The sequence below is a fragment of the Micromys minutus genome, assembly GCF_963924665.1.
Source record: "Micromys minutus genome assembly, chromosome: 9".
In the NCBI taxonomy this organism is placed as follows: domain Eukaryota; kingdom Metazoa; phylum Chordata; class Mammalia; order Rodentia; family Muridae; genus Micromys; species Micromys minutus.
Window position 1 is genome coordinate 20,056,905 of NC_137978.1, and position 24,616 is coordinate 20,081,520.

At 36.4% G+C, this 24,616-nt stretch overlaps 1 protein-coding gene across 1 annotated transcript in view; it reads right to left on the reverse strand.

Moving 5' to 3' along the window:
• CNTLN (centlein) overlaps positions 1 to 24,616 on the reverse strand; it is a gene marked incomplete at its 5' end in the record, with an annotated part of 250,033 nt that overhangs the window by 130,312 nt on the left and 95,105 nt on the right. The window contains 3 exons of the mRNA XM_080921559.1: positions 290 to 411; positions 9,550 to 9,675; positions 11,323 to 11,475. Of these exons, the coding sequence (XP_080777685.1) occupies positions 290 to 411; positions 9,550 to 9,675; positions 11,323 to 11,475 (401 nt within the window). The remainder of the gene's footprint in view (positions 1 to 289; positions 412 to 9,549; positions 9,676 to 11,322; positions 11,476 to 24,616) is intronic.

Genomic DNA, 24,616 nt, shown 5'->3' on the forward strand with positions numbered 1-24,616 from the left:
TCTTCAATAATACAGATATTAACTGTTTTTCCTTTGACTTATAGCCATTTATTAAGCTACTGATAATCACCTTCTGCCAGTAGCACTGTAAATGGCAAGAAAATCTATAGTTACGGCCGGCACATCTTCCTGTTTTCATTTGTTATGTTCTCCCCTAAAATATTCACAGTAAAAATTTGACTACCAAATAATTTCTCTAAAACTAAACAAAAGCCATTAAAACACCTATGTAATGCTCTCCATTCCACTGAATATTTAGGGAGATGCCTTTATGAGCTATGTAACTCACATGCCACTGTCTTCTTCCCACTGTTTTAATTGCTCTTTTACTGCTCTGTAGTTGGTGTGTAACATCTGTAGTCTTTCCTTGCGTTTTTCATGGGCATCTCTTAGCTCATCATTTTCTTGGCTCTATAGAACACAAAAAGCAAGTATACTCTTATAAAATACTATTGATATAATACCTCGAAAATTTCTCATCTAGGTATGGGATTGTAAAAAGGGCCACGTGAAACAGGGAGTGCTTTTATAACACTTACTTAAGCCAAACCATTTTCCCCCCTCTAGTGAAAGAACGGGTTTGCTTGATCAATTCAAGCCATTCATTGAATTTTTGGTTCATTTTACACAGTTTGTTTGTAGACATACAAATATTTATACATTTATTTTAGAAATGTGTATATTTTTCTGTATCAACAACACCAGTATTTGCCCAAGAATATACAAAAATATTCTATTAAAATAGAACATTAATCACAGTAAGAACAATTCTTCAGGTCACACCTCCATAATTTATATGTGACAATGCACAGGAATTTCACAAAGGGAAGAAACCAAGAATGGACTTCTGCTATGAACAGTGTAATTTAATGTTAGGTTCCATGAATACAGAAAGGGGAGAAAGAAGCTTAGTCGTTCTGCAGCATAGCTTACTAGATATAGACAGATCACAAAGACCAATCTGCTGGTCTTCAGAGTTATATTCATGTTACCACACTACTTGTGAACTTTGTTTCTCAAACTAAAACAAGTGACTTCCTGAGTTTTTGTTCCCCATGAGATACTCAACTACTCGACGGCGAGGGGGAAAAGCATTCAGGAACTGGAGAAGTTGCTTAGCAGTGACGAGTGTTTGACCCACATGGAAGCTCATAATCATCTGCTACTCCAATTCAATAAGCTCTAACAGCTTTGTCTGGCCTTCATGGGCACCACACACACACACACACACACACACACACACACACACACACACACACAGGAAGAAAATACTCCTACTCATCAAATAAAATATAAACTTTTCAAACCTCACTCATATTATTGCATGATGAACATCTACAATTAATTGATAGGTAAAAAAGGTTCTCTCTAGTTTGCTGCAAGAATTCAGATTTGAATTATATTCTGAAAGATTTTTCTATGAGCTGCCTAATCTTACAAACACAACTAAATTCAACTTCTTTTTCTACAAAAACAGAGTAGAAAACAAAGGCTTACAGACAGAAGCCTGGCAGAGGGCTTTCCCTAGAGATATGCACAGCAAAAGTGAGCATCTTTTATCATCCTCTCTCCAGGTATTAACAGTGATGCCTTAATCCTTTAGAATTCATTACTTTCTTGGCCACTTACCTCTCATCTAAACTGGAAGATAATATTTATAGTTTGCATTACTTCAATTCTGTCTCACGAGTATGAATACATTTCGCTCTGCTTTTATTATACTTGGAGAGAATTCTCCAAAATGACTATCAAAAGTAAGGTTGGAGTAAGGTTCATACCAAGAAGTGTTTTAGATCACAGAAAAATAAAAATTTTTGCTATAGAAAAAAAATACAAAAATGGCATTGCTTGCATGAAATGCTCAGAAAAAGAATTATCTAACAGACTTTGAGAACAATTGCTGCAATTTTGTTTAAAAAAGCATATTCTAATACCTAAAATAGCCATTAAAATTTTAAGATATTTACTTTAATTTTGTGACAGACATTTACATTTAGTTTGTATCAGTTTCTTCATCTTTAAAATAGAGGATATTTATATATGTTATAGGACACAAAGAAGGAATTAAAACTTAAATTTTTCATACAACATCTATTAAACAAACTAGATATTAGCTCTCTTAGCATGGTATGTTATAAATTTCTTAATAAAGTAATTTACCTATAAGAAATGTTTACAAGAATTTAAGATCAAAATGCTTCTAAAAACATAAACTATGTAAAATCTTCTGCAACAGCTGGTTATAATTATTCTTCACAGGATCAAATTTATCCCAAATAATCTCTCATTTTACAATTTTTGAAATATTCTTATGTTATGCTTTTCTATGTTGATTGATGTCTATAGCTCTAATGATAAAAAATTATTATAGAAGACCAAAGAACTTTGTTTTAATTTCACTTGCCTCTATATTGCTTCATTGATCTATAATACTCTGATGTTTATATAACATTTATAAAGTTTAAGTTTAACCTATTAAAATAGGGGACACATACTAAGGTTTATAAATCAATATAACATATGTAATTGATATTACTATTTAAATACTCTTTTATTCACATATGTGATGCTATTGAACACATTAATCTTCCTTCAGAGAAAATTAAAATGTTATAAAAATATAAATGTAAGATATATTTCACTTTTTCCTATTTTAATATACTAAAACATATATAATCTAAGTTTGTATGGTTACCTCTAGAGAAACAATAAAAATAAATAAGCAAGGATACTTTATAACTCCACATATAGAGGTTATACATTGAATCCTAATTCTTTAAGTCCTATTCCATGTATAATAGTGAAAATAAAAATAATATTTTATGGTATTTTATCAGAGGTATATTGCCACAAAAATTCATACTACAAAATCAAGGATAAGAGCTGAAGCAGTTTGCAACCCCATAGATAGAACAATAATATCAACCAACCAGACCCCCCAGAGCTGCCAGGTACTAAATCACCAATCGAAGAGCACACATGGAGGGACCCATGGCTCCAGCCGTAAATGTAGCAGAGGTTGGCACTGTCTGGCATCAATAGTAGAAGAAACCCTTGGTGCATTGTGTGAAGGCTTATTTCCCCAGTGTAGGGAATGCCAGAACTGAGGCGGGGAGTGCGTGGGTGGGAGGTAGAACATCCTCATAGAAGCAGGGGGAGGAGAAATGAAAGAGGGGGAACCAGGAAAGAGGATAATATTTGAAATGTAAATGCATAAAATATTCAATGATACATTTATGTTATTAACTACCAAATCTTCCTAAAGGGCACACAAATATTTTAGGAGTAGCCATGAATTAGATCCATTCATTAGATCATTCTATAAAACATTTAACAAATACTTTCTCTACACTTTGTCTTTGAAAAGAAGTTTGGCTAGGGATACTGAAACATTAGAAAACAGAAACTAAGTAAACTGTAAGTAACTTTCCTCAATGATATTTGTATATTCTATCTGTTTCTTTTTATTTCATGAAAACAGCAGAGATTATTGGTCTACTCTCCTGGTTACGATAAAGGCTCCTTGGTGAGATTAAATGAATTAGGAACATAAACTGTTCAAAACCCTGTGATTTGAGAACACAAGATATTGAACATTAGCCCTCTATCAGTTGTAGGATTGGCAAAGATCTTTCCCCATTCTGTTGGTTGGTGTTTTGTTCTAATGACAGTGTTCTTTGCATTACAGAAGCTTTGAAATTTTATGAGGTCCCATTTGTCAAATTATTATTCTTAGAGCATAAGCCACTGGTGTTCAGGAAAATTTCCCCAGTGCCCATAGGTTCAAGGCTCTTTTCCACATTCTCTTCTATTAGTTTCAATGTATCGGGTTTTATGAAGAGGTTTTTGATCCACTTGGACTTGAGCTTTGTACAGGGAGATAAGAATGTATCAATTTTCATTCTTCTACATGCTGACCACCAGTTGGACCAGCACCATTTGTTGAAAATGCTATCTTTTTGTCACTGGATGATTTTTGCTACTTTGTCAAAAATTAAGTGACCATAAGTGTGTCGGTTCATTTCTGGATCTTCAATTCTATTCCACTGATCTACCAAGAAGTTAGACTCCAGAGAATCAAATAACCCTATTAAAAATGGGATACAGGGTTAAACAAAAAATTCTCAACTGAGGTACACTGAATGGCTGAGAAGCACCTAAACAAATGTTCAACATCCTTAGTCATCAGGGAAATGCAAATCAAAACAACCCTGAGATTCCACCTCACACCAGTCAGAATGGCTAAGATCAAAAACTCAGGTGACCGGAGATGCTGGCAAAGATGTAGAGAAAGAGGAAGACTCCTCCAGTATTGGTGAGATTGCAAGCTGGTACAACTGCTCTGAAAATCAGTCTGGCAGCTTCTCAGAAAATTAGACATAGTGCTACCTGAGGACCCAGCTATTCCACTCCTGGGCATATACCCAAAACATGCTCTAAAATACAACAAGGACACATGTTTCACTATGTTCATAGCAGCCTTATTTATAATAATCAGAAGCTGGAAAGAACCCAGATGTCCTTCAACAGAGGGATGGATACAGAAAATGTGGTACATTTGCCCAATGGGGTACTACTTAGCTATTAAAACAATGAGTTCATAACAATGATTTATGCAAATGGATGGACCTAGAAAATATCATCCTGAGAGAGGTAACCCAATCTCTCCCTCCTTCGGTCCCCCTCCTCTCCCCCTCCCTCCATCCCTCCTTCCCACTCCCTTCCCCCCACTCTCTCACACACACATACAAAAGAAAAAAAAACACCCATGAATATGCACTCACTGATAAGTGGATATTATTCCAAAAGTTTAGAATATTCAAATACCCAAGATATAATTTACAGACCACATGAAGCTCAAGAAGACAGAAGACCAAAGTGAGGATGTTTTAGTCCTTAGAAGGGGGAATAAAAATATTCTCAGGATAAAATAAGGAGACAAAGTTTGGAGCAGAGACTTAAGGAAAGGCCATCTAGAAACTGCCACCAAACGGGGACAATATTGCTGATTCCAAGAAGTGCATGCTGACAGGAGCCTGATATAGCTGTCTCCTGAGAGACTCTGCCAGAGCCTGACAAAAACAGTGGTGAATGTTTATCGCCAACCATTGAACTGAGAATGGGGTCCTTAATGGAGGAGTTAGAGAAAGAATTGAAGGAGTTGAAGGGGTTTGCACCCCCATAAGAACAACAATACCAACCAACTAGAGCTTCCAGAGATTAAACCACTCTCCAAAGAAAACGAACTCATGGCTCCAGCTGCACATGTAGCAGAGGATGGCCTTGTTGGGCATCAATGGGAGGAGAAGCCCTTGGTCCTGCCAAGACTCAATTCCCCAGTGTAGGGGAATGTCAGGGAGGGGAGGCCAGATGAACACCCTCATAGAAGCAGGAGGAGGGGATGGGATATGGGGTATGGAGGGGAATCTAGGAAATGGGATAACATTTGAAATGTAAATAAAATATATTCAATAGAGAGAGAGACAGAGAGAGAGAGAGAGAGAGACAGAGACAGAGACAGAGAGAGACAGAGACAGAGACAGAACACAGGTTAAGGGACGTCAGCAAAATAAATATTTTTTCTTTATTTTTCTTTTATGTAAATTCTTCTTTTTGTTTTTCCTTTTATATTTTTATAGTCCAGTCATCCCACTTCAGGGGTGCCCTCCCAGAATTCCTCATTCCACATTCATTCCTCTCCCATACCACTTGTCTTCAAGAGCATGTCCCCCAACCTCCACCAGACCTCCCCACTCCCTAGAGTCTCAAGTCTCTCAAGGTTTAGGCACCTCTTCTTCCAAACCATGCAGCCCTCTGTTGTATATGTTTTGGGGTCCACATATCAGTGAGTGCAAGCTGCCTGGTTCATGGCTCAGTGTCTAATAGATCTCAGGAGACCAGGTTAGTTGAGACTGATGGTCTATGGGGTCAGCCTCCTCCTCAGCTTCTTACAGCCTTTCCCTAATTCAACCACTTCAGTCCATGGTTGAGTGTAAGTATCTGCATCTGTCTCAGTCAGCTGCTTGTTGGGCCTCTCAGAAGACAGCCATGAAAGGCTCATGTCTGTAAGCACACTATAGCATGAGTCTTCTCTTGAAATGGATCCCAATTTAGGCATGTCACTGAACCTCCTTCCCCTCAATCTGTTTCCCATCAATCTCAACAATGAAAGATATCTCTCTGCCAGAGAGGAAAGGGTACACATGAGGCACAGGTAGGGTTGGGACTAACAGGGGGGAAAGATTCCACCTGTGGGTCAGTTCCCCTGCAGTCTGAAAGCAGTACATAACAGCTTGGTAAGCTGGTCTAATCACTAGCTTCCATAGGTGCTGTCAGCCGAGTCAACTTTCATGTTCAGAACTTCCCAGCGCATCTGAGGCTCTCGGCTCATTAGCCCTTCAATACACACGTATAATACATTCCCATCATAGTTACCCTACTCCCTTTTTCTAACTCCTCCCAGTGAATAAAAAATAATGATGAATCTCCAATAACTGTATTATGGATACTTAATGTTATCAAAATGTAGAAATTCCATATGCATCAGGATTATGAAAAAATACATATAAACTTTATGTACTAGTCAGCATTACTTGTCAACCTGACACAGCTTAGAGTCATTTGAAAGGAAGTCTTGATTGAATAATTGCCTAGGACAGTTTAGGCCTGAGGGCAGGTCTGTGGAGGGTTATCTTGATTCCTCACTGGTATAAGAAGGTCCAGCCCACCTGGTTGAGCCATCCTGAGGCAGATAGTCTTAAACTACAAAAAGAAAGCTAGCTACATAAGAGTCTGGAAGCTAGCCAGCATAGCTGTCCTCCATGGATTCTGCTTCAAGTTCCTGTCTTGATGCCCCTTATTAAAGAACTTGGTGTGAAGAATTCCTGGAATCTCTCTTCATCGGTTGATGGACTGATACTCTTCAGTGAATGCAGATTTGTTGTTGTTGTTGATGATGTTGTTGATGTTGATGATGATCTGATACCCTAATTACGATTTTCCTTGGGCTAACATTAACACCTAAAGAGTCTCTTTAGCCACTCCAGAGTCTGACATAATATCCTGATTATCAGTTAACAATCTTTGGAATGTATTAACACAACCCCATTCTCTACCAAAGTGCTAAGAACACAATCAGATACCATTTGAGACCTGCAGTTGAGATTCCTCGGCCTGTTTTAACTACCCACATGCTGTTCCATCAAAGTGTTTTTAAAGTGCTCTAATTTATAACTTCCTTTGATCTGCTACTACAAAAACTCCATGAAACTAGGACCTCATTGAGGGTTTGTTTGGGGGGAGATATAAACACATATGTCCAGGCTATGATTACTCAAAGGTAATAACAAAAGTTCAATATATATTAATGGGTAATAGCCTAAAATTAAGAAGTCAGAACAAAATCTTTTAAAATCCAGATAGTTTTATAGATCAACCTTCTTCCACTTATTCCTCCAGAATAAAAAATAAAAAACAATGTTGTGTCCTATACCTGATGTGTCAGAATGTAATTTTTAGAGATGGGATTTATATAAAGGTAAATAAAAATGAAGTCATATATGAGCCCTAATCTACTTCTAAAATGGTAAAATACAGACCCAGAGAGAAAGACATGTATAGAAGACATGTGAAGATATGGAGGGATGCAAACTCTAAGGCAAGGAAGAGCTAAAGCAACAAGAAATGAGGAAGAGGAAATAGGCCTGACACTGGGCAATCACGGGGGCTGGTCTGGCTGACACCGTGCTACTAGACTGGCCTGGTCTGAAACCCCACGACAATACATTTCCATTGTGCTAAGCAACTCACTTTGAGGTGATGCCTTACAGAAGGCCTGGGAAAATAAACACACTCATTCCCGCTGTTACTAATACTGTTTGTGGTGTTGGACATAGAGGCCAAAGCCTTACACATACTAAGCCTGTGTGCTCCCACTGAGAGGTATCCCCAGGCTTCACATGAAGACATTAGCCCTATTATGCAGTATTAAGTGGACAGGAACTTAGAGTGACTATAGTGCTTGGAGGTGTAGGATTAGACCAGTTTTGTTTTGGTTTGTTCTGGTTTGGCTTATTTTTGTTTTGTTTGTCTGGTTGTTTGTATTTTTTGTGAAGACTGGAAGGCTGAATTGCTATGGTTTAGTAGGAAGAGGAAGGGAGAGTGCTCCTTGTCACTCACTGTCATACACTGAGCCTCAGCACTCTGCCTGCAGATGGTTAACTCTAGATGTGACACCTCCATGTGTAGGAACTGGTACCCTAAAGAAATCTCTTTTCGGTCTTAAGTACAAATCTCTGATATTGTATTATTAGCAAAAGCATCAGTGGTCAGCACATGGAATTCCTCAATCTCTTGAAAACCTCAGTTAAAAAAAATGCCCTTTCTGTTGACCATCTCTGAGATGAGACACTGATCTTCCCTTGTCTTTGAACTCAAACTGAGACTTAAGCATGGGTTTACACAGTGAGTTCTGGATCTATAGCCTCAGGACTCAGACTGAAACTGTATCTTGGTTCTCTTAGACTCCCAGTTCCTAAGTACAGATCTAGAACTTCTCTGCTTCTGTTAATGAATGAGTCAATGACAACTGAATGTAAGTAATTTTATATAAAAATAGAATATGGAACAATGTATGAGTATATATATGTGTGTGTACACATATGCATACACATGTGTATACCTACTTATAATTAACCATATTATTTGTAACTATAATAACTAACAACCTCCTCTCATAAATATGAGAATTTATGTTCTCTCAAAGGCAAAGCAATAAGTTATGTGCTTCTTAAAATGAACAGAGAAGAAATTTAAATACATTGCATGTTTTGTAATAAATTCAGTTGAATATAAAGCATAAAGTATTTGTTTGCTATTTCATTGTATTTGCATTTGTTGTATTTTGATTTTGCATGCTTGGAGACTGAACTCAAGGTTGGGCATGTATGAGGTTAAGTGTTCTACCACTGAGCTCTACCTGATTCTCTTGGAAATTTAACTGATGGGTAGTTTTCAGTACCAAATTGATTATATTTAGAGTCACCTAGGATGTGTGTCTGTAAGGTGATTTTCAGCTGAAGAGATAAGCTACACTCTTAATGAACCAACACCAGCATCCTGGGATGGAGTTCTCAGACTAACAGTCAGGTTCAGTGTTTCCTCTATAATGAATCAGTTAATACACCCTTTATATATGACCTAAGTGAAGGTAATAAGATGCTTAACCTGATTTAGTCTTAAAACATTCATCATATGTAATGAACAACAGGAACTTCTTTTTCCATTATGTATTGTATTGTTCATCTGTATCTGAAATAATGTAAGAAATCTATTCCCAATTTTATTTGAAATTAATGGATACATATTTCATTTTCAAGTAGTGATTTTTCCCACTTTATACTCCTAAGAAATCTGTTTTAAAGACTGTATGTTTTTACATAATAATTGAAACCAGGAAGAAAATTCAGCAAACAGTAATTTGTGAACTCTATTTGTTCTGTTTATATTTACCTTTGAGTGGTTATGATTAAGAAATGGTTTAAAGTTCACCTTTCGCTGGAGTGTCTTCTCTAAGTTTTCAATCTTTCTTTCAGCCTTTTTAAGCTTCCTGAGCCCCTCGGAGTCCATGAAACAGCTCTTTGGGGACAAAGACCTTGAACGTTTCACAGGTGGCTCCTCGAGAATAAAACAAGGACATGGTTGAACTGGCTGAAACACGGGATTATGAAAGACATGCAAAATTAAAGAACAAGTAATTTTGAATACTAATAATGAATTATAAAAAAAAAGTCCTGCATGGAATACCCGAGAAATAACAAGCAAAATTACCACAGTGCTACAGCTAAAGGTTTCTCTGTGACTCGTTAATGAGAATATTCATTTACATTTACATTGTTTCTTTCAGAATAATGATGTCCCATTAGGGAAGACTAAAGGGTTATAGACTCAGAAATGCAAGAAACCTCATTACAAAGGAGGGGATAGAGGCTGGTCTAATTGCTCTATAAGGGTCCAAGGTTACACTTGATAGGACAACCAGAAACAAGAGGGAAAGGATTTTTTTCCCCTTTGAAATAGTTTAGCACACTGTGAAGTTGAAGGAACAATATGCTTGAGGAATATAAATACAACAGACAGTAGATCTTAGACCATAATGACCATATGGTCATTAACTGTAATGTGGCTAACTAGAGACAAGAATGTGTGTTTATATTATGTAGTTCCATATACCAATCTGGAGACAGAATGCAGGAAATGACTATAAACCTGGGCAGCAGTATGCCCCTTTTATGCTTGTCCGTACAAAAAAGAAAAAGAAAATGTCTAACATAAACCTTTTCATCCTTTTCTTGGCTTGGGAGATCGATCAAAAAAGTATTTTTCAAACTTTAGCAGTACAGCTAACAACTAAATGTGGGTTTTTAATTTTATGAATGTTTTTGTTCACTAAAATAAGGCTTGAGAAGCTACTTCAAAATGATAAGGGCTGCAAAGGGCAGTAGTGATAGTGTGATAAAGGAACAAATCCACGCTTCTGGAAGACACTAGCAGTATTATAGGGCACAGAGAAGAATGCCAAAGATCCACCAGTCCGTCTAGTTTCAAAGGTTTCCTTTATTAGGGCAGCTTGTTCTAATCACTTAAAAATGGGAAGGAAACAGGAACCCCAAACAATTATGTCAGCTTGGGGTCTGTGCTTCCATGAAACAGGGCTCATATAATAGGTGCGAGGAAATAAGATCTAAAATGACTTAATTTTAGGGAAAAGATTACTTCAACCTATCTATAACCTTTCTATGATACTTTTATGGTATGTAGATATTTCTATAAATATCTAAATATTCTATAGGATATTCTTCTACATAACATATATAGTGCAGACCAGAAAATAGAACGATAAACACATAGAATGTTAAAAAAAAAAAAAAAAAAAAAAAAAAAAAAAAAAAAAAACGCTCTGGAAAATTTGCTGTCTTATCCTTATTGCTATTCTCTAAATCTCAAAAAAGATCAAAAGAAAAACAAAACAAAACAAAAACAAATTAAGGTTGAAATATTTTACTATTTGATATTCCAATATCCTATACTTATATATCATACAGAAACAAAAATACATCATAATATAGGTTTTCATTTTATTTAAAATTCAGAACTTAATTAAGTACATTTTACAATAAACTCTATGAGGTAGTTGAGGAACTTTTAACAAAACGTTAAAGGTTTTAGTTTCTATCTAACAGGAAAGAAGTGCTTCTCATTGCTTTCTGACTCCCGCCTTGCCAGCCTCCTCCTTACAGTGGCTAAGTTGGTGACCATCTCTACCTTGCGTTTTCCTTCAGTGCCCTTCTCTGAGAAATTCTGATCACAAGATCTATTCTCCATCAACTTCTCATTTGCTACTTTCAGTTTCTTCTGCAAATACTCAATTTCAGACTTCTGTGAGATCATTAATGTTTCCAAGCTCGTTAACGGTGCCTGTAAGACAACAGTTTTTACACTGATACAGAAAAACTCATGATTGGTTATAGTTTATATCATCTACAAATATGGTACATTTCTTTTATAACATATAAATTAGAAACATCATTGAAAAAAAACTCATTTTAACAGCAGACTGTAATCTATAATAGGTTAGAGCCCAGTCCAGTCATTATATACACAGATTCTGGGAGAGATTCCAGACTTAGACAAAAAAAAAAAAAAAATCCTTCATCTAACTGTATCATTTTAATAGAGTGACATTATAAGGCTAAAAGACCAAGAGTCTATACTTATGTACAGATAGTGACACAAATAGTGTTGATATACATATTTAAAAAGGAAACACTTTACACTGAAGCTCCATGGCCTAAGCCTATATCTATAAATGTATGAATCAATTATTATGAGCATATGATTACAGACAAGTATCCCTTCACTAAATGCTCCTTTTATCATTTAAATCAGGAGTCACACAAGAGCACAGAATATAAATCTAGGGAAAGTACCAGAATTATGAAGATTTTACCAGGCTATGAAGTATTAATAATCACATGTCAATAATTCTGAGTTGATACAGTGTTTAAGATTCTCTTTAGAAATTTGTTCATATCTTATAAACTGTTGGTGTTTAGTTCCAAACTTTAATAATGGGAACCTGTTTATGAAAACCATCTTTCTGTGATATTCGACCATTTTCCCCGAATGATTTGAGACCATAAAATTCATGCTCAAATACTTCTCCAATTTAATCACTTGCTATCCAAATGATGGATATTGAACAATTATGAAAATGGTGTTTTCACTGATTTAACCTTTTTCAAGAATTTATATATATACATTATTTGTGTCTGAATGTACATACAAGTACCACACACATAGAGTAGCCCTAGGGATATTGGTTTTGAGCATGGGATCTCCTGGGACTGTAACCATGGGTGACTGTAAACCATTATGCTGGGAACTGAATCCAGGTACTCTGAAAAAGCAGTGAGGGGTCTGAATCCCTGATTTTTCCAGCCCATTATTGTTGATTTAATCATACCAAAATGCCTAATCTTAGAATGTAAATATTCTCAATATGGATTCAGTAGCCCTGAAAATAAATAATATTACCAAGAACTTTGACAACATACAAATGCAATTATGTACATATGTATATATAATTTGTATGGATATCTGTGTATGTACATTCTGAACAAAAGTAATATGATTTTGTTCTTATTTCTGTTTTCTTTGTAGAATAAGAAAAAAATCCATACTTCTTACTTATAAACTGGGAGATGAGAGGACTATTTTCCTTTTATGCCTTGATTTTTAGGAATCCTTTGCATTTAAATCACCTGATTAATGTCTAGGAGGTTAAATATCTAGGGGGTTAATTTACCATACTGCAAATACTTCCTTCAAAATTATTTGTCTTATACTAACAAAACCATACATCATTTTATTTTGAATACTAAATTAGTGTTCAAAGCAGCTGTTTTCTGGTCTAAGAAACTTGCCCCTTCTTCCCCATAGTTTAAGCATCATGCTGTTTTTATATTTACCTACTATTAAAATCAAACATATGCTGTTCAAAATTATTTCCTTTGCCTGGAAAGCTAAAAACATTTAAAAGGTATGCCACTCTTCTCCATGTCACCGTTTATATGAATGCATATGTGCACACACACAGAGATGAATATGTGTGTATATATATGTATGTATGTATGTATGTATGCATGTATGTGTATTCTTTTTTTCTAAACAGGGTTTCTCTGTGTAGCTCTGGCTGTTCTGGAATCCACATGAGACCAATCTGGCCTCAAATTCAAACACCCACGTGCTTCTACCTCCCAAGTGCAGGTTTGAAAGGCGTGTGCCACCACATCTGGCTACAAAGAATATCTTTACTTCTTGCTAAATCTATTTTGAATAACTTTTCAAGGTTAACCAAACTTTATAATAAAACAGGAGAAACATAATTTTAGTCTGTGAGTATATGCAGTAAGAAATCTGAGGTTTGTAAAATGTGAGTTTTTAGGACATTAGATTGCAATAAGTGAAGGTAATTAAAAACTAATATGCAAGCATAAATAGGGCAAATGGTCATAAAGACATTAAAATTTTCCAAAAGTACACACTGGCACTGAAATAATGTCTTCTTATATTATTTTCAGTAATATTAGTGATGTTTCTAATAATAAAGATAATTAAGCAGCATTTTTAAAAATTCAACACACAATTCTTAAATTTTGAAGAGAATGACAATTCAGATTTACATAGGATCTAGCAGATGATACAAGCAAATAAAACAAGCTGGACTTGGTTTGAAGTCACTGAGCAGGGACATTTGTACCATCAACTCAAATAACTGTACTCTTTCTTAAATTATATAAATCATCTGTCCTTTCAATAAAACACCATGTCTTAACTGCCATCACTTTGACAAGAGACATAGTCATAATTTTTCACTTTTCTTGTAAACAGCCATCTTTTAGTGTAAGTAGAGGCTGGCCATAATGTTGAACCCCTACAACCTCAATCATATGACAGGACTGTTGAGTGTCAGGTCACCTGCTGCACACAGAAACCCTGGCTGACGAGGGCTGTACAGCAACACTGTTCTGAAACAAACAAAACAAAACCATAACACAGCATGCTGTGAAACAGTCTACACGACTGTCCCAGGGTAAGGGTTCCTTCGTGGTATTTCTGTCCAATCGTTTTCAGGAAAAATACCACTCTCTATAGCTGGACAGACTTATCTTCCAAGAGAATCCCAGTTAAGTTTGACTTCTGTATTTTAAGAGCATTGTGAGAGAAGTTTAATCTGCCGTAACTTTCTAGAGAAATTTGAAAGTATCCATCAAAGTCCATAGAATAACTCAATATTATAATTATGGTTAGGACTCAGAAATGTGTCCATGGTAAGTTGAGGAGAGAAAGCCATGCAGCACACAGGGTGTGCCCGGCAAGCATAGAACACACTCAACATTTACAGTGTCTGGTGGTTTGAGTGCAAAGAGGAAGTGTGAATTTTCATACTTTTATGTTTTTTCAGAGAACGTTTCAATAAATATTTTTCATTTTTTTTCCTACAGAATGAGAGGAAAAAACACAAGTCAGATTTAATTGTAGACTTTTGAGAAATGGAGCTAATAATTCTACCCTTTAAGTGTATTTTTAAAAATCAATATACATTCAACACTATTTATAACAGTTGTTTACTTGTGTGCATGTATGGGGGAAGTGGGTGTACACATGAAAATCCAAAGAAAAACTTGTAGTTTAGTTCTTTTCCACGTGGTTTCAGAGGTTGACCTCTGGTCGGTGAACTAGCAGCAAGCTCCCTTACTCACTGAGCCCTCCTGCTAGCCCCCACTGAACACTTTCATCAACAAATTTATTTTTGCAGTAAGATATAAATTATTTCTAGAGTTATTATGTTTCTGATGCCTTTCCCAACACAGTTCCCCTTGCTGTTAATATCTTAAATTATGATTAACCAATATCCAAACATTAACTATATAGTCTATTAAGTTTTCTTTATCTTTTCACTTTACTGTTTTCTGTATTTCAGTTTCACAGCTGGGACATATTATATTTGGTTGGCATATCTCATGAGGTTCCTCTTGATAGTAGCAGTTTCACAAACTTTCCTTATTTCAGATGAGTTTGATTGATCACTACATGATGTACCTCCATCAAACTGTTATCCAAATAACACGATAAGTGTAACAAGTTTTGGAGTGAAAGGTAATACAGGTACCATATCCCTGCCAGTGCACCCATGCTCTATTCCTACAACAGAACATCTGGAGGGACACAGGTACCATATCCCTGCCAGTGCACCCATTCTCTATTCCTACAACAGAACATCTGGAGGGACACAGATACTGTATTCCTGTCATTGCATTCATGTTCTAGTACTACAACAGAACAACTGGAGCTGCATCATGTACATGAGGAAAAACAGCTTAGTTATGATACTTGGAAGCTAAAAGCTCCAGCAAAATTGTTCCAGGTTTGGAGATGGCCTTCCTTGCCATACCACATTGTGACAGATAGCAACAAGGCAAATTAGGTTCTAAAGTAACAGACAAAATGTAAGACAGAAAGCCAGAGTATCAAGCTCATTTTTTTTTGTTTGTTTCTTTGTTTTTAGAGACAGAGTTTCTCTGTGTAGTCCTGGCTATTCTAGAACTCTGTAGAGCAGGCTGGCCTTGAACTCACAGAGATCCACCTGCCTCTGCCTACCAAGTGCTGGCATTAAAGGTGTGCCACTACTACCTGGATCAATTTAACTTTCTTACAGGAACTCTATCAGCCATTAACTGACTGATACCACAAAAGAATGATACCAAATCCTTCTAAGCACAACAAGTTCAATAACTTTGCTCTTCCCCACCATCTCCTCTCAGAGGTGTTATGGCTTCTAACATCTCCTTACTGAAGAACAAGTGCACCACAAACAAGCCTTGGAAGATAAACCATAAGCAAATCTCAATACCTACATACTGTTTCCAAGGCTTTGTGACTACTGATAGGGATCGTGCTCACCCCGGTAAAGTAGTATTGATTACATTACCGAATTGTAATCTATTCTTTTGTCTTACTGGACTGTATCTCAGCCTACTCCTTTTGAAACTTAACAATATTGAATACAAAAACGTGATTGTTTGTTTATATAAAGCATATAGATGATAGTTTACATCCTAAAATATCATCATGCAATCTTTCTTTTTTGAGGGCTGTTTATATTCATGACAAAATTGAGCTAGGAAACCAACAGACTTCTATAGGGAAGTCTATTCTTATAACTCTTAACATCTTAGAATTTTTTTATCTTGAAAATAATTGCTTTATAACTTTTTCTATAATAAAAGTCTTGGGGCACTTTTTATTTTATTTTCTTGTAATATAATTGTAAAGAGTGAGGTTATAGTTAATGTGATAAGAAACAACCAGAGGAACATGTATGTAAAAACCTACCACTGAAAATAATCACTGTTTTGATTTGGTGCTAAAGATTGAAGCCAAGGCCCTCGGTCTGATAAATATATGCTATGTAATACTTTACCAACTGGTCCTTAAGGTGGTTTCGTCTTGTGTCCATACTCTAAGCCACAGTGCGCCATTATGTGGCAGTGCAGGCTGACTAAGTGTTCACGGTGTTCCCAGAGAGCACATACAAGGGGTCATAAGCTACACTGTTCTGTTGATTTGATTTTTATATTTAAAACTCCTTAAACATGATTTTTAGTGCCAAAGAATGAAGTTTTGCTATTTCACACAAATTATCTCACTTCTTTAAGAAATTTATGAATTGTAAGGCTGACAAACAAAATGCGGCTTTGTATCTTTGGGGAGAAAGAATATGAAAAAAATTATCATTCAAAATTTTTCTCATACAGGAGAATTTCACTAAAATCATATATAAGAATATGTGTATTTAAAGTCTATAATATGTGTGTATTTGAAAATATAATATAGATATTAGCAAGAAACACTTGCAACTTAAATGTTCATTGAAAAGAAAGTAAACATTACAAAAGATGACATTAATAAAGGTGTACAAAAAAATCTATATATCATAGAAATTAGTTTTTCTCATGAAAAACTGAATTCTGTTTTGTATTTCACATTTTACAAAATGGCTAATACCAAAAATGTACCATCCATTTTTTAGAATTTTATAACTTTTTCTATAATAAAAAGCCTCTGGCTACTTTTTAGTTCATTTGGCTTTATTTAGTTTATTGGCTGCATCCAGCTGCCAGTTCCTAAACAAACAATGTTATCTCACCTGCCCATAACCCAGGAACCAGGCTTCTAAGAGGGGGGAAGTCACACCCATTTGCCAAAATACTACATATCAACAGTTTTATCAGCAAAGCCCACAAATGAAATGTGTATTCCCCTTGTCACCTGTACCTCACTTTTAGAAAGGCCACAAATGAAGAAGAGTCTAAAACTGTTGCTAGTGCTCTTTGTAAAGTCCAAATAGTGACATTTTAAGATATAAAAATATCACTATTTTGTTTATAAATAACATCCAACTTTCTTATTCCAACTAGATTCAGTACTAACATCATTTAAATCTAATACCTTCACATATACACAGTAATGAAGAGAAAGCAAAGACATGATGTCATAAGATTCCTTTCATATACTATATGAAACCCAACCCTGAATGGCTCTATTGCTAGTGGTTCTACAGTACCTACCGACAGAGTCATGGGATCACACACTGAGCTTTAGTTTCGGAACCATACAAAATGTACTTCCTCGACAACATCAGTGATGCATGCAACAAGGGAGTGTTTAGTGTCGACTTCACAGTACAGCGTTGTGTACCAATTCCAGTAGTAAGGGCAAACTAATGCTGGGACTGCTTTAAAACAGTTTAAAATACTATTTCTTGTAGATTTCCTTTTAACCCAAAATGACAAAATGAAATGAAACATTTATTCATGGTTTCCAAAGATATTATAAGCTTCTCCTTTTAAAATTCACAAATCTGAGTATTTAGAGTGTATATTAGTCACATCCTAAATTGAACTTTTAGGCTCAATGAATTAAATTTCCTCTGTCACATACCTCTAAACATATGACTTTAGGGTACAATAAATCATTTGTTATAATGGATGCTCTAACTTTTATAAACACTTAACACTTATGTCACCAGTAACAAAACCAAGGAGTGTGCACTGAAGGTATAGCAGGGCCATGCTTGCTATGCACTATCATCTCTGTACATTAAAAACCTCAATCATACTCAAACGCATCCACTAAAGTGTGGCTTTCAATCTGCTAACTATGCATTCCATAATAGCCTGTAATTATTAAAAACTGACAAGAAAGCTACGCCACCTGTGTTTATGTGAAGCCAGGTAATGAAAAAAACAACAACGCTGTCATCACCTCTCAATTCCTGATTGCATTATCAAAACTGGAGCTGGGTTTGGCATCTGGGTGTGACCTTGTTAACTGCTAGGGTAATTAAATTTATTCTATTGGGAAAAAGGATGATAAATTATTAGCAAGAAGATTTTGTTCACATTTTATTAAATTGGCCTGTCAAAGGGTTGGCCAAATTATCAAGGGCCTCATTTATTGGAGGCCAGCCATATTGCCACATCTGTTACAATTATTTATAATTTCAGCAGTTGAAAACCAACTGAGTTAGGCATCCGCCATGTAGAGTAATTTACAAATTATCTGATGAGGGAGTGTTTTAGCTTCTCCCTCATTCTAGCCAGCAGAAAGCCGTGCTGTAATTACAGCACACGATTAGGTACTTTGGGGAACTTATCTCGTACTCATAGCCATAGTAAGATGCAGCAAGAACATATGGAGGAGCTTGTGCTTCCATCCCTGAAGCTCGTGACCCGCCTGCCGCTGAGCCCTGGAGTTGAATTTGAATGAGAGCGCCATGGCTAATGTTCTACACATGCACCATTTATGCCACAAAACAAATCGGATCACTGTTAATTATGAAGCAGCTATAATCAGCCCTTCACATCTGTGTAATGTGAAGCGCAGTAGGCTGTATTCCAATAATGTATGACTACCTTTGGGTCGCAAACTGCGAGCCATATTGCCTCAGTAGTAGTTACTGAATTCGAAGGAACTCCTCGGATAAAAGCCCATCACATACATATTTGTATCCAGATCTCTATGGGAAAAAAAGTAAATCCACAAGTCTTTTTTTTTTATCAGCTATTGACCAGAAGAGTTAAAGCATATGGCACAAGTTCATTAATGAACAACACAGAGAACTGTAATTTAATGAAACCACTTGAGCTATAAAAATCAGATTTAGTTAATTCCCTCCTCATTTCTTCACATTTAGCCTAAATCTAGGAGTCTACCTAAGGCTACCTAAGATATATATATATACTAGAGAGAGATAGATATAACATGAATAGATATGATATTTATACACAGACACACATATTATACATGTATTTAAATTAAGTTTAAAATATAAGAATATCTACTTTTAAAACAAAGACAGCTTATTTTCATGTAGAATAGAAGAGCTATGTGATTATGAGTTCAAATTTGATGGTAATGCACAAAGAGCATTAGAAAAAGTTCAGTATATATAAAATTTATAATGGAATTTAAAACTGTATATTGTTTAATAAATAACTTTGGAACGGGGCAGTAATAGGGCTTACATTAAATCCCACTCACATTTACATGTGCATTCCATTGCAAATCTTATGCAAAATAGACTGAACTATTTGTTTTTCAGAAAGTAAAGCCTTGCAGCTATATTCTAAGAAAAAATATTCTTTACTCCATGAGAAATTTTTGCATGGAAGGCAGCTACAGAGGCTATACCCAGATGGCAAGCCAGCTACAGTTTAATTAATCCACTAAAAGCCATTCAGATTTCAGTAAGGGTAATGTAATTTTGAATAATAGTACAGAAAAAAATCACTAAACATTCTTAAGTTTTATGACAGCGCAAGAGCAGCGCCACTATAGAGCTGTTAAATTTCAGATGCAGTTCCACTATATATGCTAAAATCCTAGGTTTTAAGATGCTGGGCTATTTTATTCTTAGAATTTAAAGAAGTTAAAGATACCAGACTATCTATTGGCAGCCTTACTTTTCATGTAGAGGAGCTATGTGTGAGTAAAATAATATAGAAAGAGCTTAAGGAAGAGTCTTTCAGATTTACAATAGATAAAATCTTCAAAGTTATCTTTTAAGATGCTTTATCATTTATCACAGCTAATCGTCATGTCCTAATAGTATATGCTGCTCTTATCTCCTTGAGACTGGTTAAACAGGAAGCTATTAAGATATCACCTCCCCATACTTGTGTGGCCATATCCACATAAACAACTGCGTTAGAATAAGAATATTAAGAGGGACTAGAAGAGAACCCTGGATAGCCAGAGAATTAAACAGGGCAGAAGGGTGGATCGGCATAATCAATGCACAATGAAAGCATGTTCATAAATACTGCAGAGGACTCCATTGCTTTATACAATTGATATCAATAACCAATGTGCATTACAAAAATAAACTACTAAGTACACATTAAAAGGGTGCATTAGAAAAAAATAAAATCACCTTTAAAAGAAAGCTTATATTTATAAATTAAAAAGCAATTTAGTGTCAAATAAGGAGGTGTCAAACATGACTTCAAAATATACTCTATATGGTATTTTGAAAGTTCTTTGGTCTAGCAATTATATCATACCAAAGAAAGGAAAGTATTAGTGATATTGCAAAAATAGAAAAAAATAGTAAAATAATATGTGACTATGGTACAATGTGGTACACATATGACCCAGGCATCTATAGCAATGCTGAGCAGCATTCTGGCCCTAGAGTAAAGTCTGGTAGTCTGACTGGTTCCCTGTCAAATGACAAACTTTAACATTTTAGTCACACAAACGAATCTGAGAATGACTGATACTGTTTTCTCTCTCGCTTTACTTGATAACTGTATAATATAAATCCAGTACTTTTTTTTTTAAGGGACAACAGAGCTTTTCAATCTAGAGACGATGATTCCTAATTACAAGTAGAATTTCCCTTCCAAATTTGACATTTTCTCCCCACTCTGAGTTCTGAGACTAGTGATATGGAATACTTGATAAATACTGAATTGACCAGCTGCGTATATAAAGAGAATGTGTATTTTTTTTCACATATTCACTCTAAAGGCACTTGCTGAAATTAGAAAACCAGCCCTTACAAAGAGCAGTGAGAATAGAAGAGAAATATCAGTTCTTCTTTTCCCCATCAAACTCCAGGCCAGAAGGGAAGGCAGACAAGGAAAATGGTAACGTTTAGCATCTGCAGATTCACACACAAAAAACCTAACTTTAAGAAAAAGGTTCCAGAGAAGAAAAAAAAAAGAAGTCTTGATATTTTGCTAGAAATGATTTCAAAGGATCCATGAAGTATTAATCAACTGGACAATCAATGCCTGTGAAGGCACCTGCGATCATCAGAGATCATTTTCCTAGCAGGTATGGAAAAGACTATGCACGTCAGTAAACTATGAATTAACAGGGTATTTGCCCAAAGAGAAACTCTATGAAAGGTAGATGTTTAAATACAATTTAACAAGTGAGTAAAAGCTGTGGACCCACAGAGGAGGTCAGAGCTGACCCAGGGTAAGACAGAGGCAGGGGACTTCTACAACAGTGGGGCAATTAAGGCAAGGATCTGCCAGAGCAGACTTGCAGGAGGATATGGGGAGCCACAACCAGAAGCAAAGAACACACAAAGAACCTGAGGCGGGTTGCATCTTGGGGAGGAACTGTTATTGAAGGTAGCAGTGGAATTTAAAGAGGAAGATGAGGAATAGAGGAAGGCCTGCAGGAGAAAAATACCATATAAACATATACAGAATATCTTCAATAAAGTAAGAGAAAAAAAATTTCCAAACTTAGATAAATGCAGGACAATCCAAGTAGAAAAATCATAGAGAAGTCAATCAATCAGAGCCAAATATAAACTCCATACAGCATAAAATAGAACACAGAATCAATATAGAATATCAACTGCACAAAAGAGTCACTTAAAAAAGCAGGCCCACCATAAAATGCTATTATTAAACATCAGTGTTTTTAACCACAAAGTTTTGGAAAGATATATTCCAAGTTCTAAAAGACCACAAGTACCAGCCATAAATGTTAGAATCCACAAATCTATTAAAGTTGAAGGAAACACAACAACTTTTTATGACATGAAAAGAGCCACACAGAAGATACTCGAAGGAGTGCTTAAGATTGAAGAGACAAACTCCTCAGGAACTTATAGGTTTAAGAAGACATCACAAAAATCATCAAAATGACAAGAATTAATACACCATACATCAATAATATACTAGGAATAAACATCTCCTCAATCCCCTAATACTTAGGCAACTAGACTGAATTGGAAAACAAGAGGCATCATTTTGATGTCTTTGATAAATACTCCTCAACATCAATGACAGACACTGAGGGCAAAAGGATGCCGAATGGTATTCCAAGCAAACACAGCTAAGAAACAAGCAGATGTATGACCAAAACAAACAAACAAACAACAACAAAAAACCTTCACCAAAATGTATCACAAGAATAGACAGTTTATCCAGACAAAAATTATACAAAGCAACTGTGGATTTATCTGTCAAAAATAAATTAAATGAACTGGGCAGACATATAAAGAACATTACAACCAAAACTAAATAACACACATTCTTCTCGGCACTCTATAGAAACTTCTCTAAAATTAGTCACATCATTAGGGCAGACAACAAACCTCAACAAGTACCTATTATTCTATTGAACCACAAATGAATAAATATACAAGAGGAACACAAACTCACGCACACTAAATGATAAACTACTGAATGATTAATGGATTCCCAAAAAACACAAGAAGAAAATAAAACAAAATCCCTAGGCCTGAAAACAAAAGCACAACACAAGGGCATCTGTAAAACACAGGGACACAGCGCTGGCATCTGTAAAACACAGGGACACAGCGCTGGCATCTGTAAAACACAGGGACACAGCGCTGGCATCTGTGGAACACAGGGACACAGCGCTGGCTTCTGTGGAACATAGGGACACAGCACTGGCATCTGTAAAACACAGGGACACAGCGCTGGCATGTGTGGAACACAGGGACACAGCGCTGGCATGTGTGGAACACAGGGACACAGCACTGGCATCTGTGGAACATGGGGATGCAGCGCTGAGTTTTGTGGAACACGGGGACACAGTTGGCATCTGTGGAACACGGGGACACAGCGCTGGCATCTGTGGAACACGGGGATGCAGCGGTGAGTTCTGTGGAACACACAGGGAACACAGTGCTGAGAGTAAAGTTCACAGCAGGATCAGTCATTTCTATCTATTGTTGTGGTAACTGTTATGACCAAAAGCACCTTGCAGAGGAAAAGATTTATATCATGATCAAAGTAACTTGGGAAACAAAGGACTCATTTCATTGTGCAGCTCACAGTCCACCACAAAGGGCAGCCAAGGCAGGAACTGAAGACAGGAACCTAGAAGCAGAGCATGGAGAACAGCTCTTCCTCCCACACGTGATCAGCCTGCTTTTCTGTAAAACTGAGAACCACCTGCTCAGTACCAAGTAGGCTGGGCCCTCTTCCATCTGTCATTAATCAAGAACATGCCCTACGGACTTCTCTTCCCAGAAGACCCTAGTCTATATCACTGGAAATTTAATCAAGCTTTAAAATTTCAAAATTAAATTAGCCAAAAGAAAAAGATTCACATTACAATTAGAAGACAACATCTTCAACAAATGGTGCCAAAAAGCCTTATTTTAACAATTCAAACAAAACTACCACTTGCCCTCCATATAAATAAAACTCAAATCCAAATGAAGGAGGACCTCAACACAAGACATCTGCAATCGTCGAGGAAGTGGGGAGAATGTTCCCACTTAAGAGACCCGGGGGTGGGCTTTCTGAGCAGGACACCGGCAGACAAGGAAATAGGACAGACACGTGACCAGTGGGTTCTTAGGAACTCACTTGTGTGCCCAAGCAAACAGAATATCAAATGAAGAGGCAGCCCATAGGATGGGAGAAAACCTTTAGCAGCTATAAATCTCACAGGAGATTAGTGTCTACAATATACGAGAAGAAAAGAAGAAAGATAAGAGGAAGAAAGGAGTGGGGGAGAGAAATGAAGAGAAGAGAAGAGAAGAGGAGGAGAAGCTATAAAGGACTACTAAATACTTAAAAATGTATTCAACATCCTTTGCTATTATTAGCAAAATGCAGGTTAAAATGAAACTACTTTGAGATTCTCTGTCACTTAAATCATTGGTAAAACAAATGAGAGCAAATGCTAGCATAAATGTGAACAAAGGCTGTGGGACCATGACAGGCAGCCTGGTTCCTGCTTGAGCTATGGCTAGAAACCCTGGTTACCCTGAAGGGATAGTAGGCATTTTGTCTGACTGCTGGGAAACCAGGCACCTGTCACTAGCCACAGCCATTCATAGATCTGTGGTCATCAGTCACATACGGGCAATGCCCCAAACCCCCACAGGTAGAGGACATGACCACAGGTCACCTAGGCTCAAGACAGAGCTTCGTTTTAATGAGGTACCTAAAGGCCTGGAGGCTTAGCCAATAACTAGACACCCCTC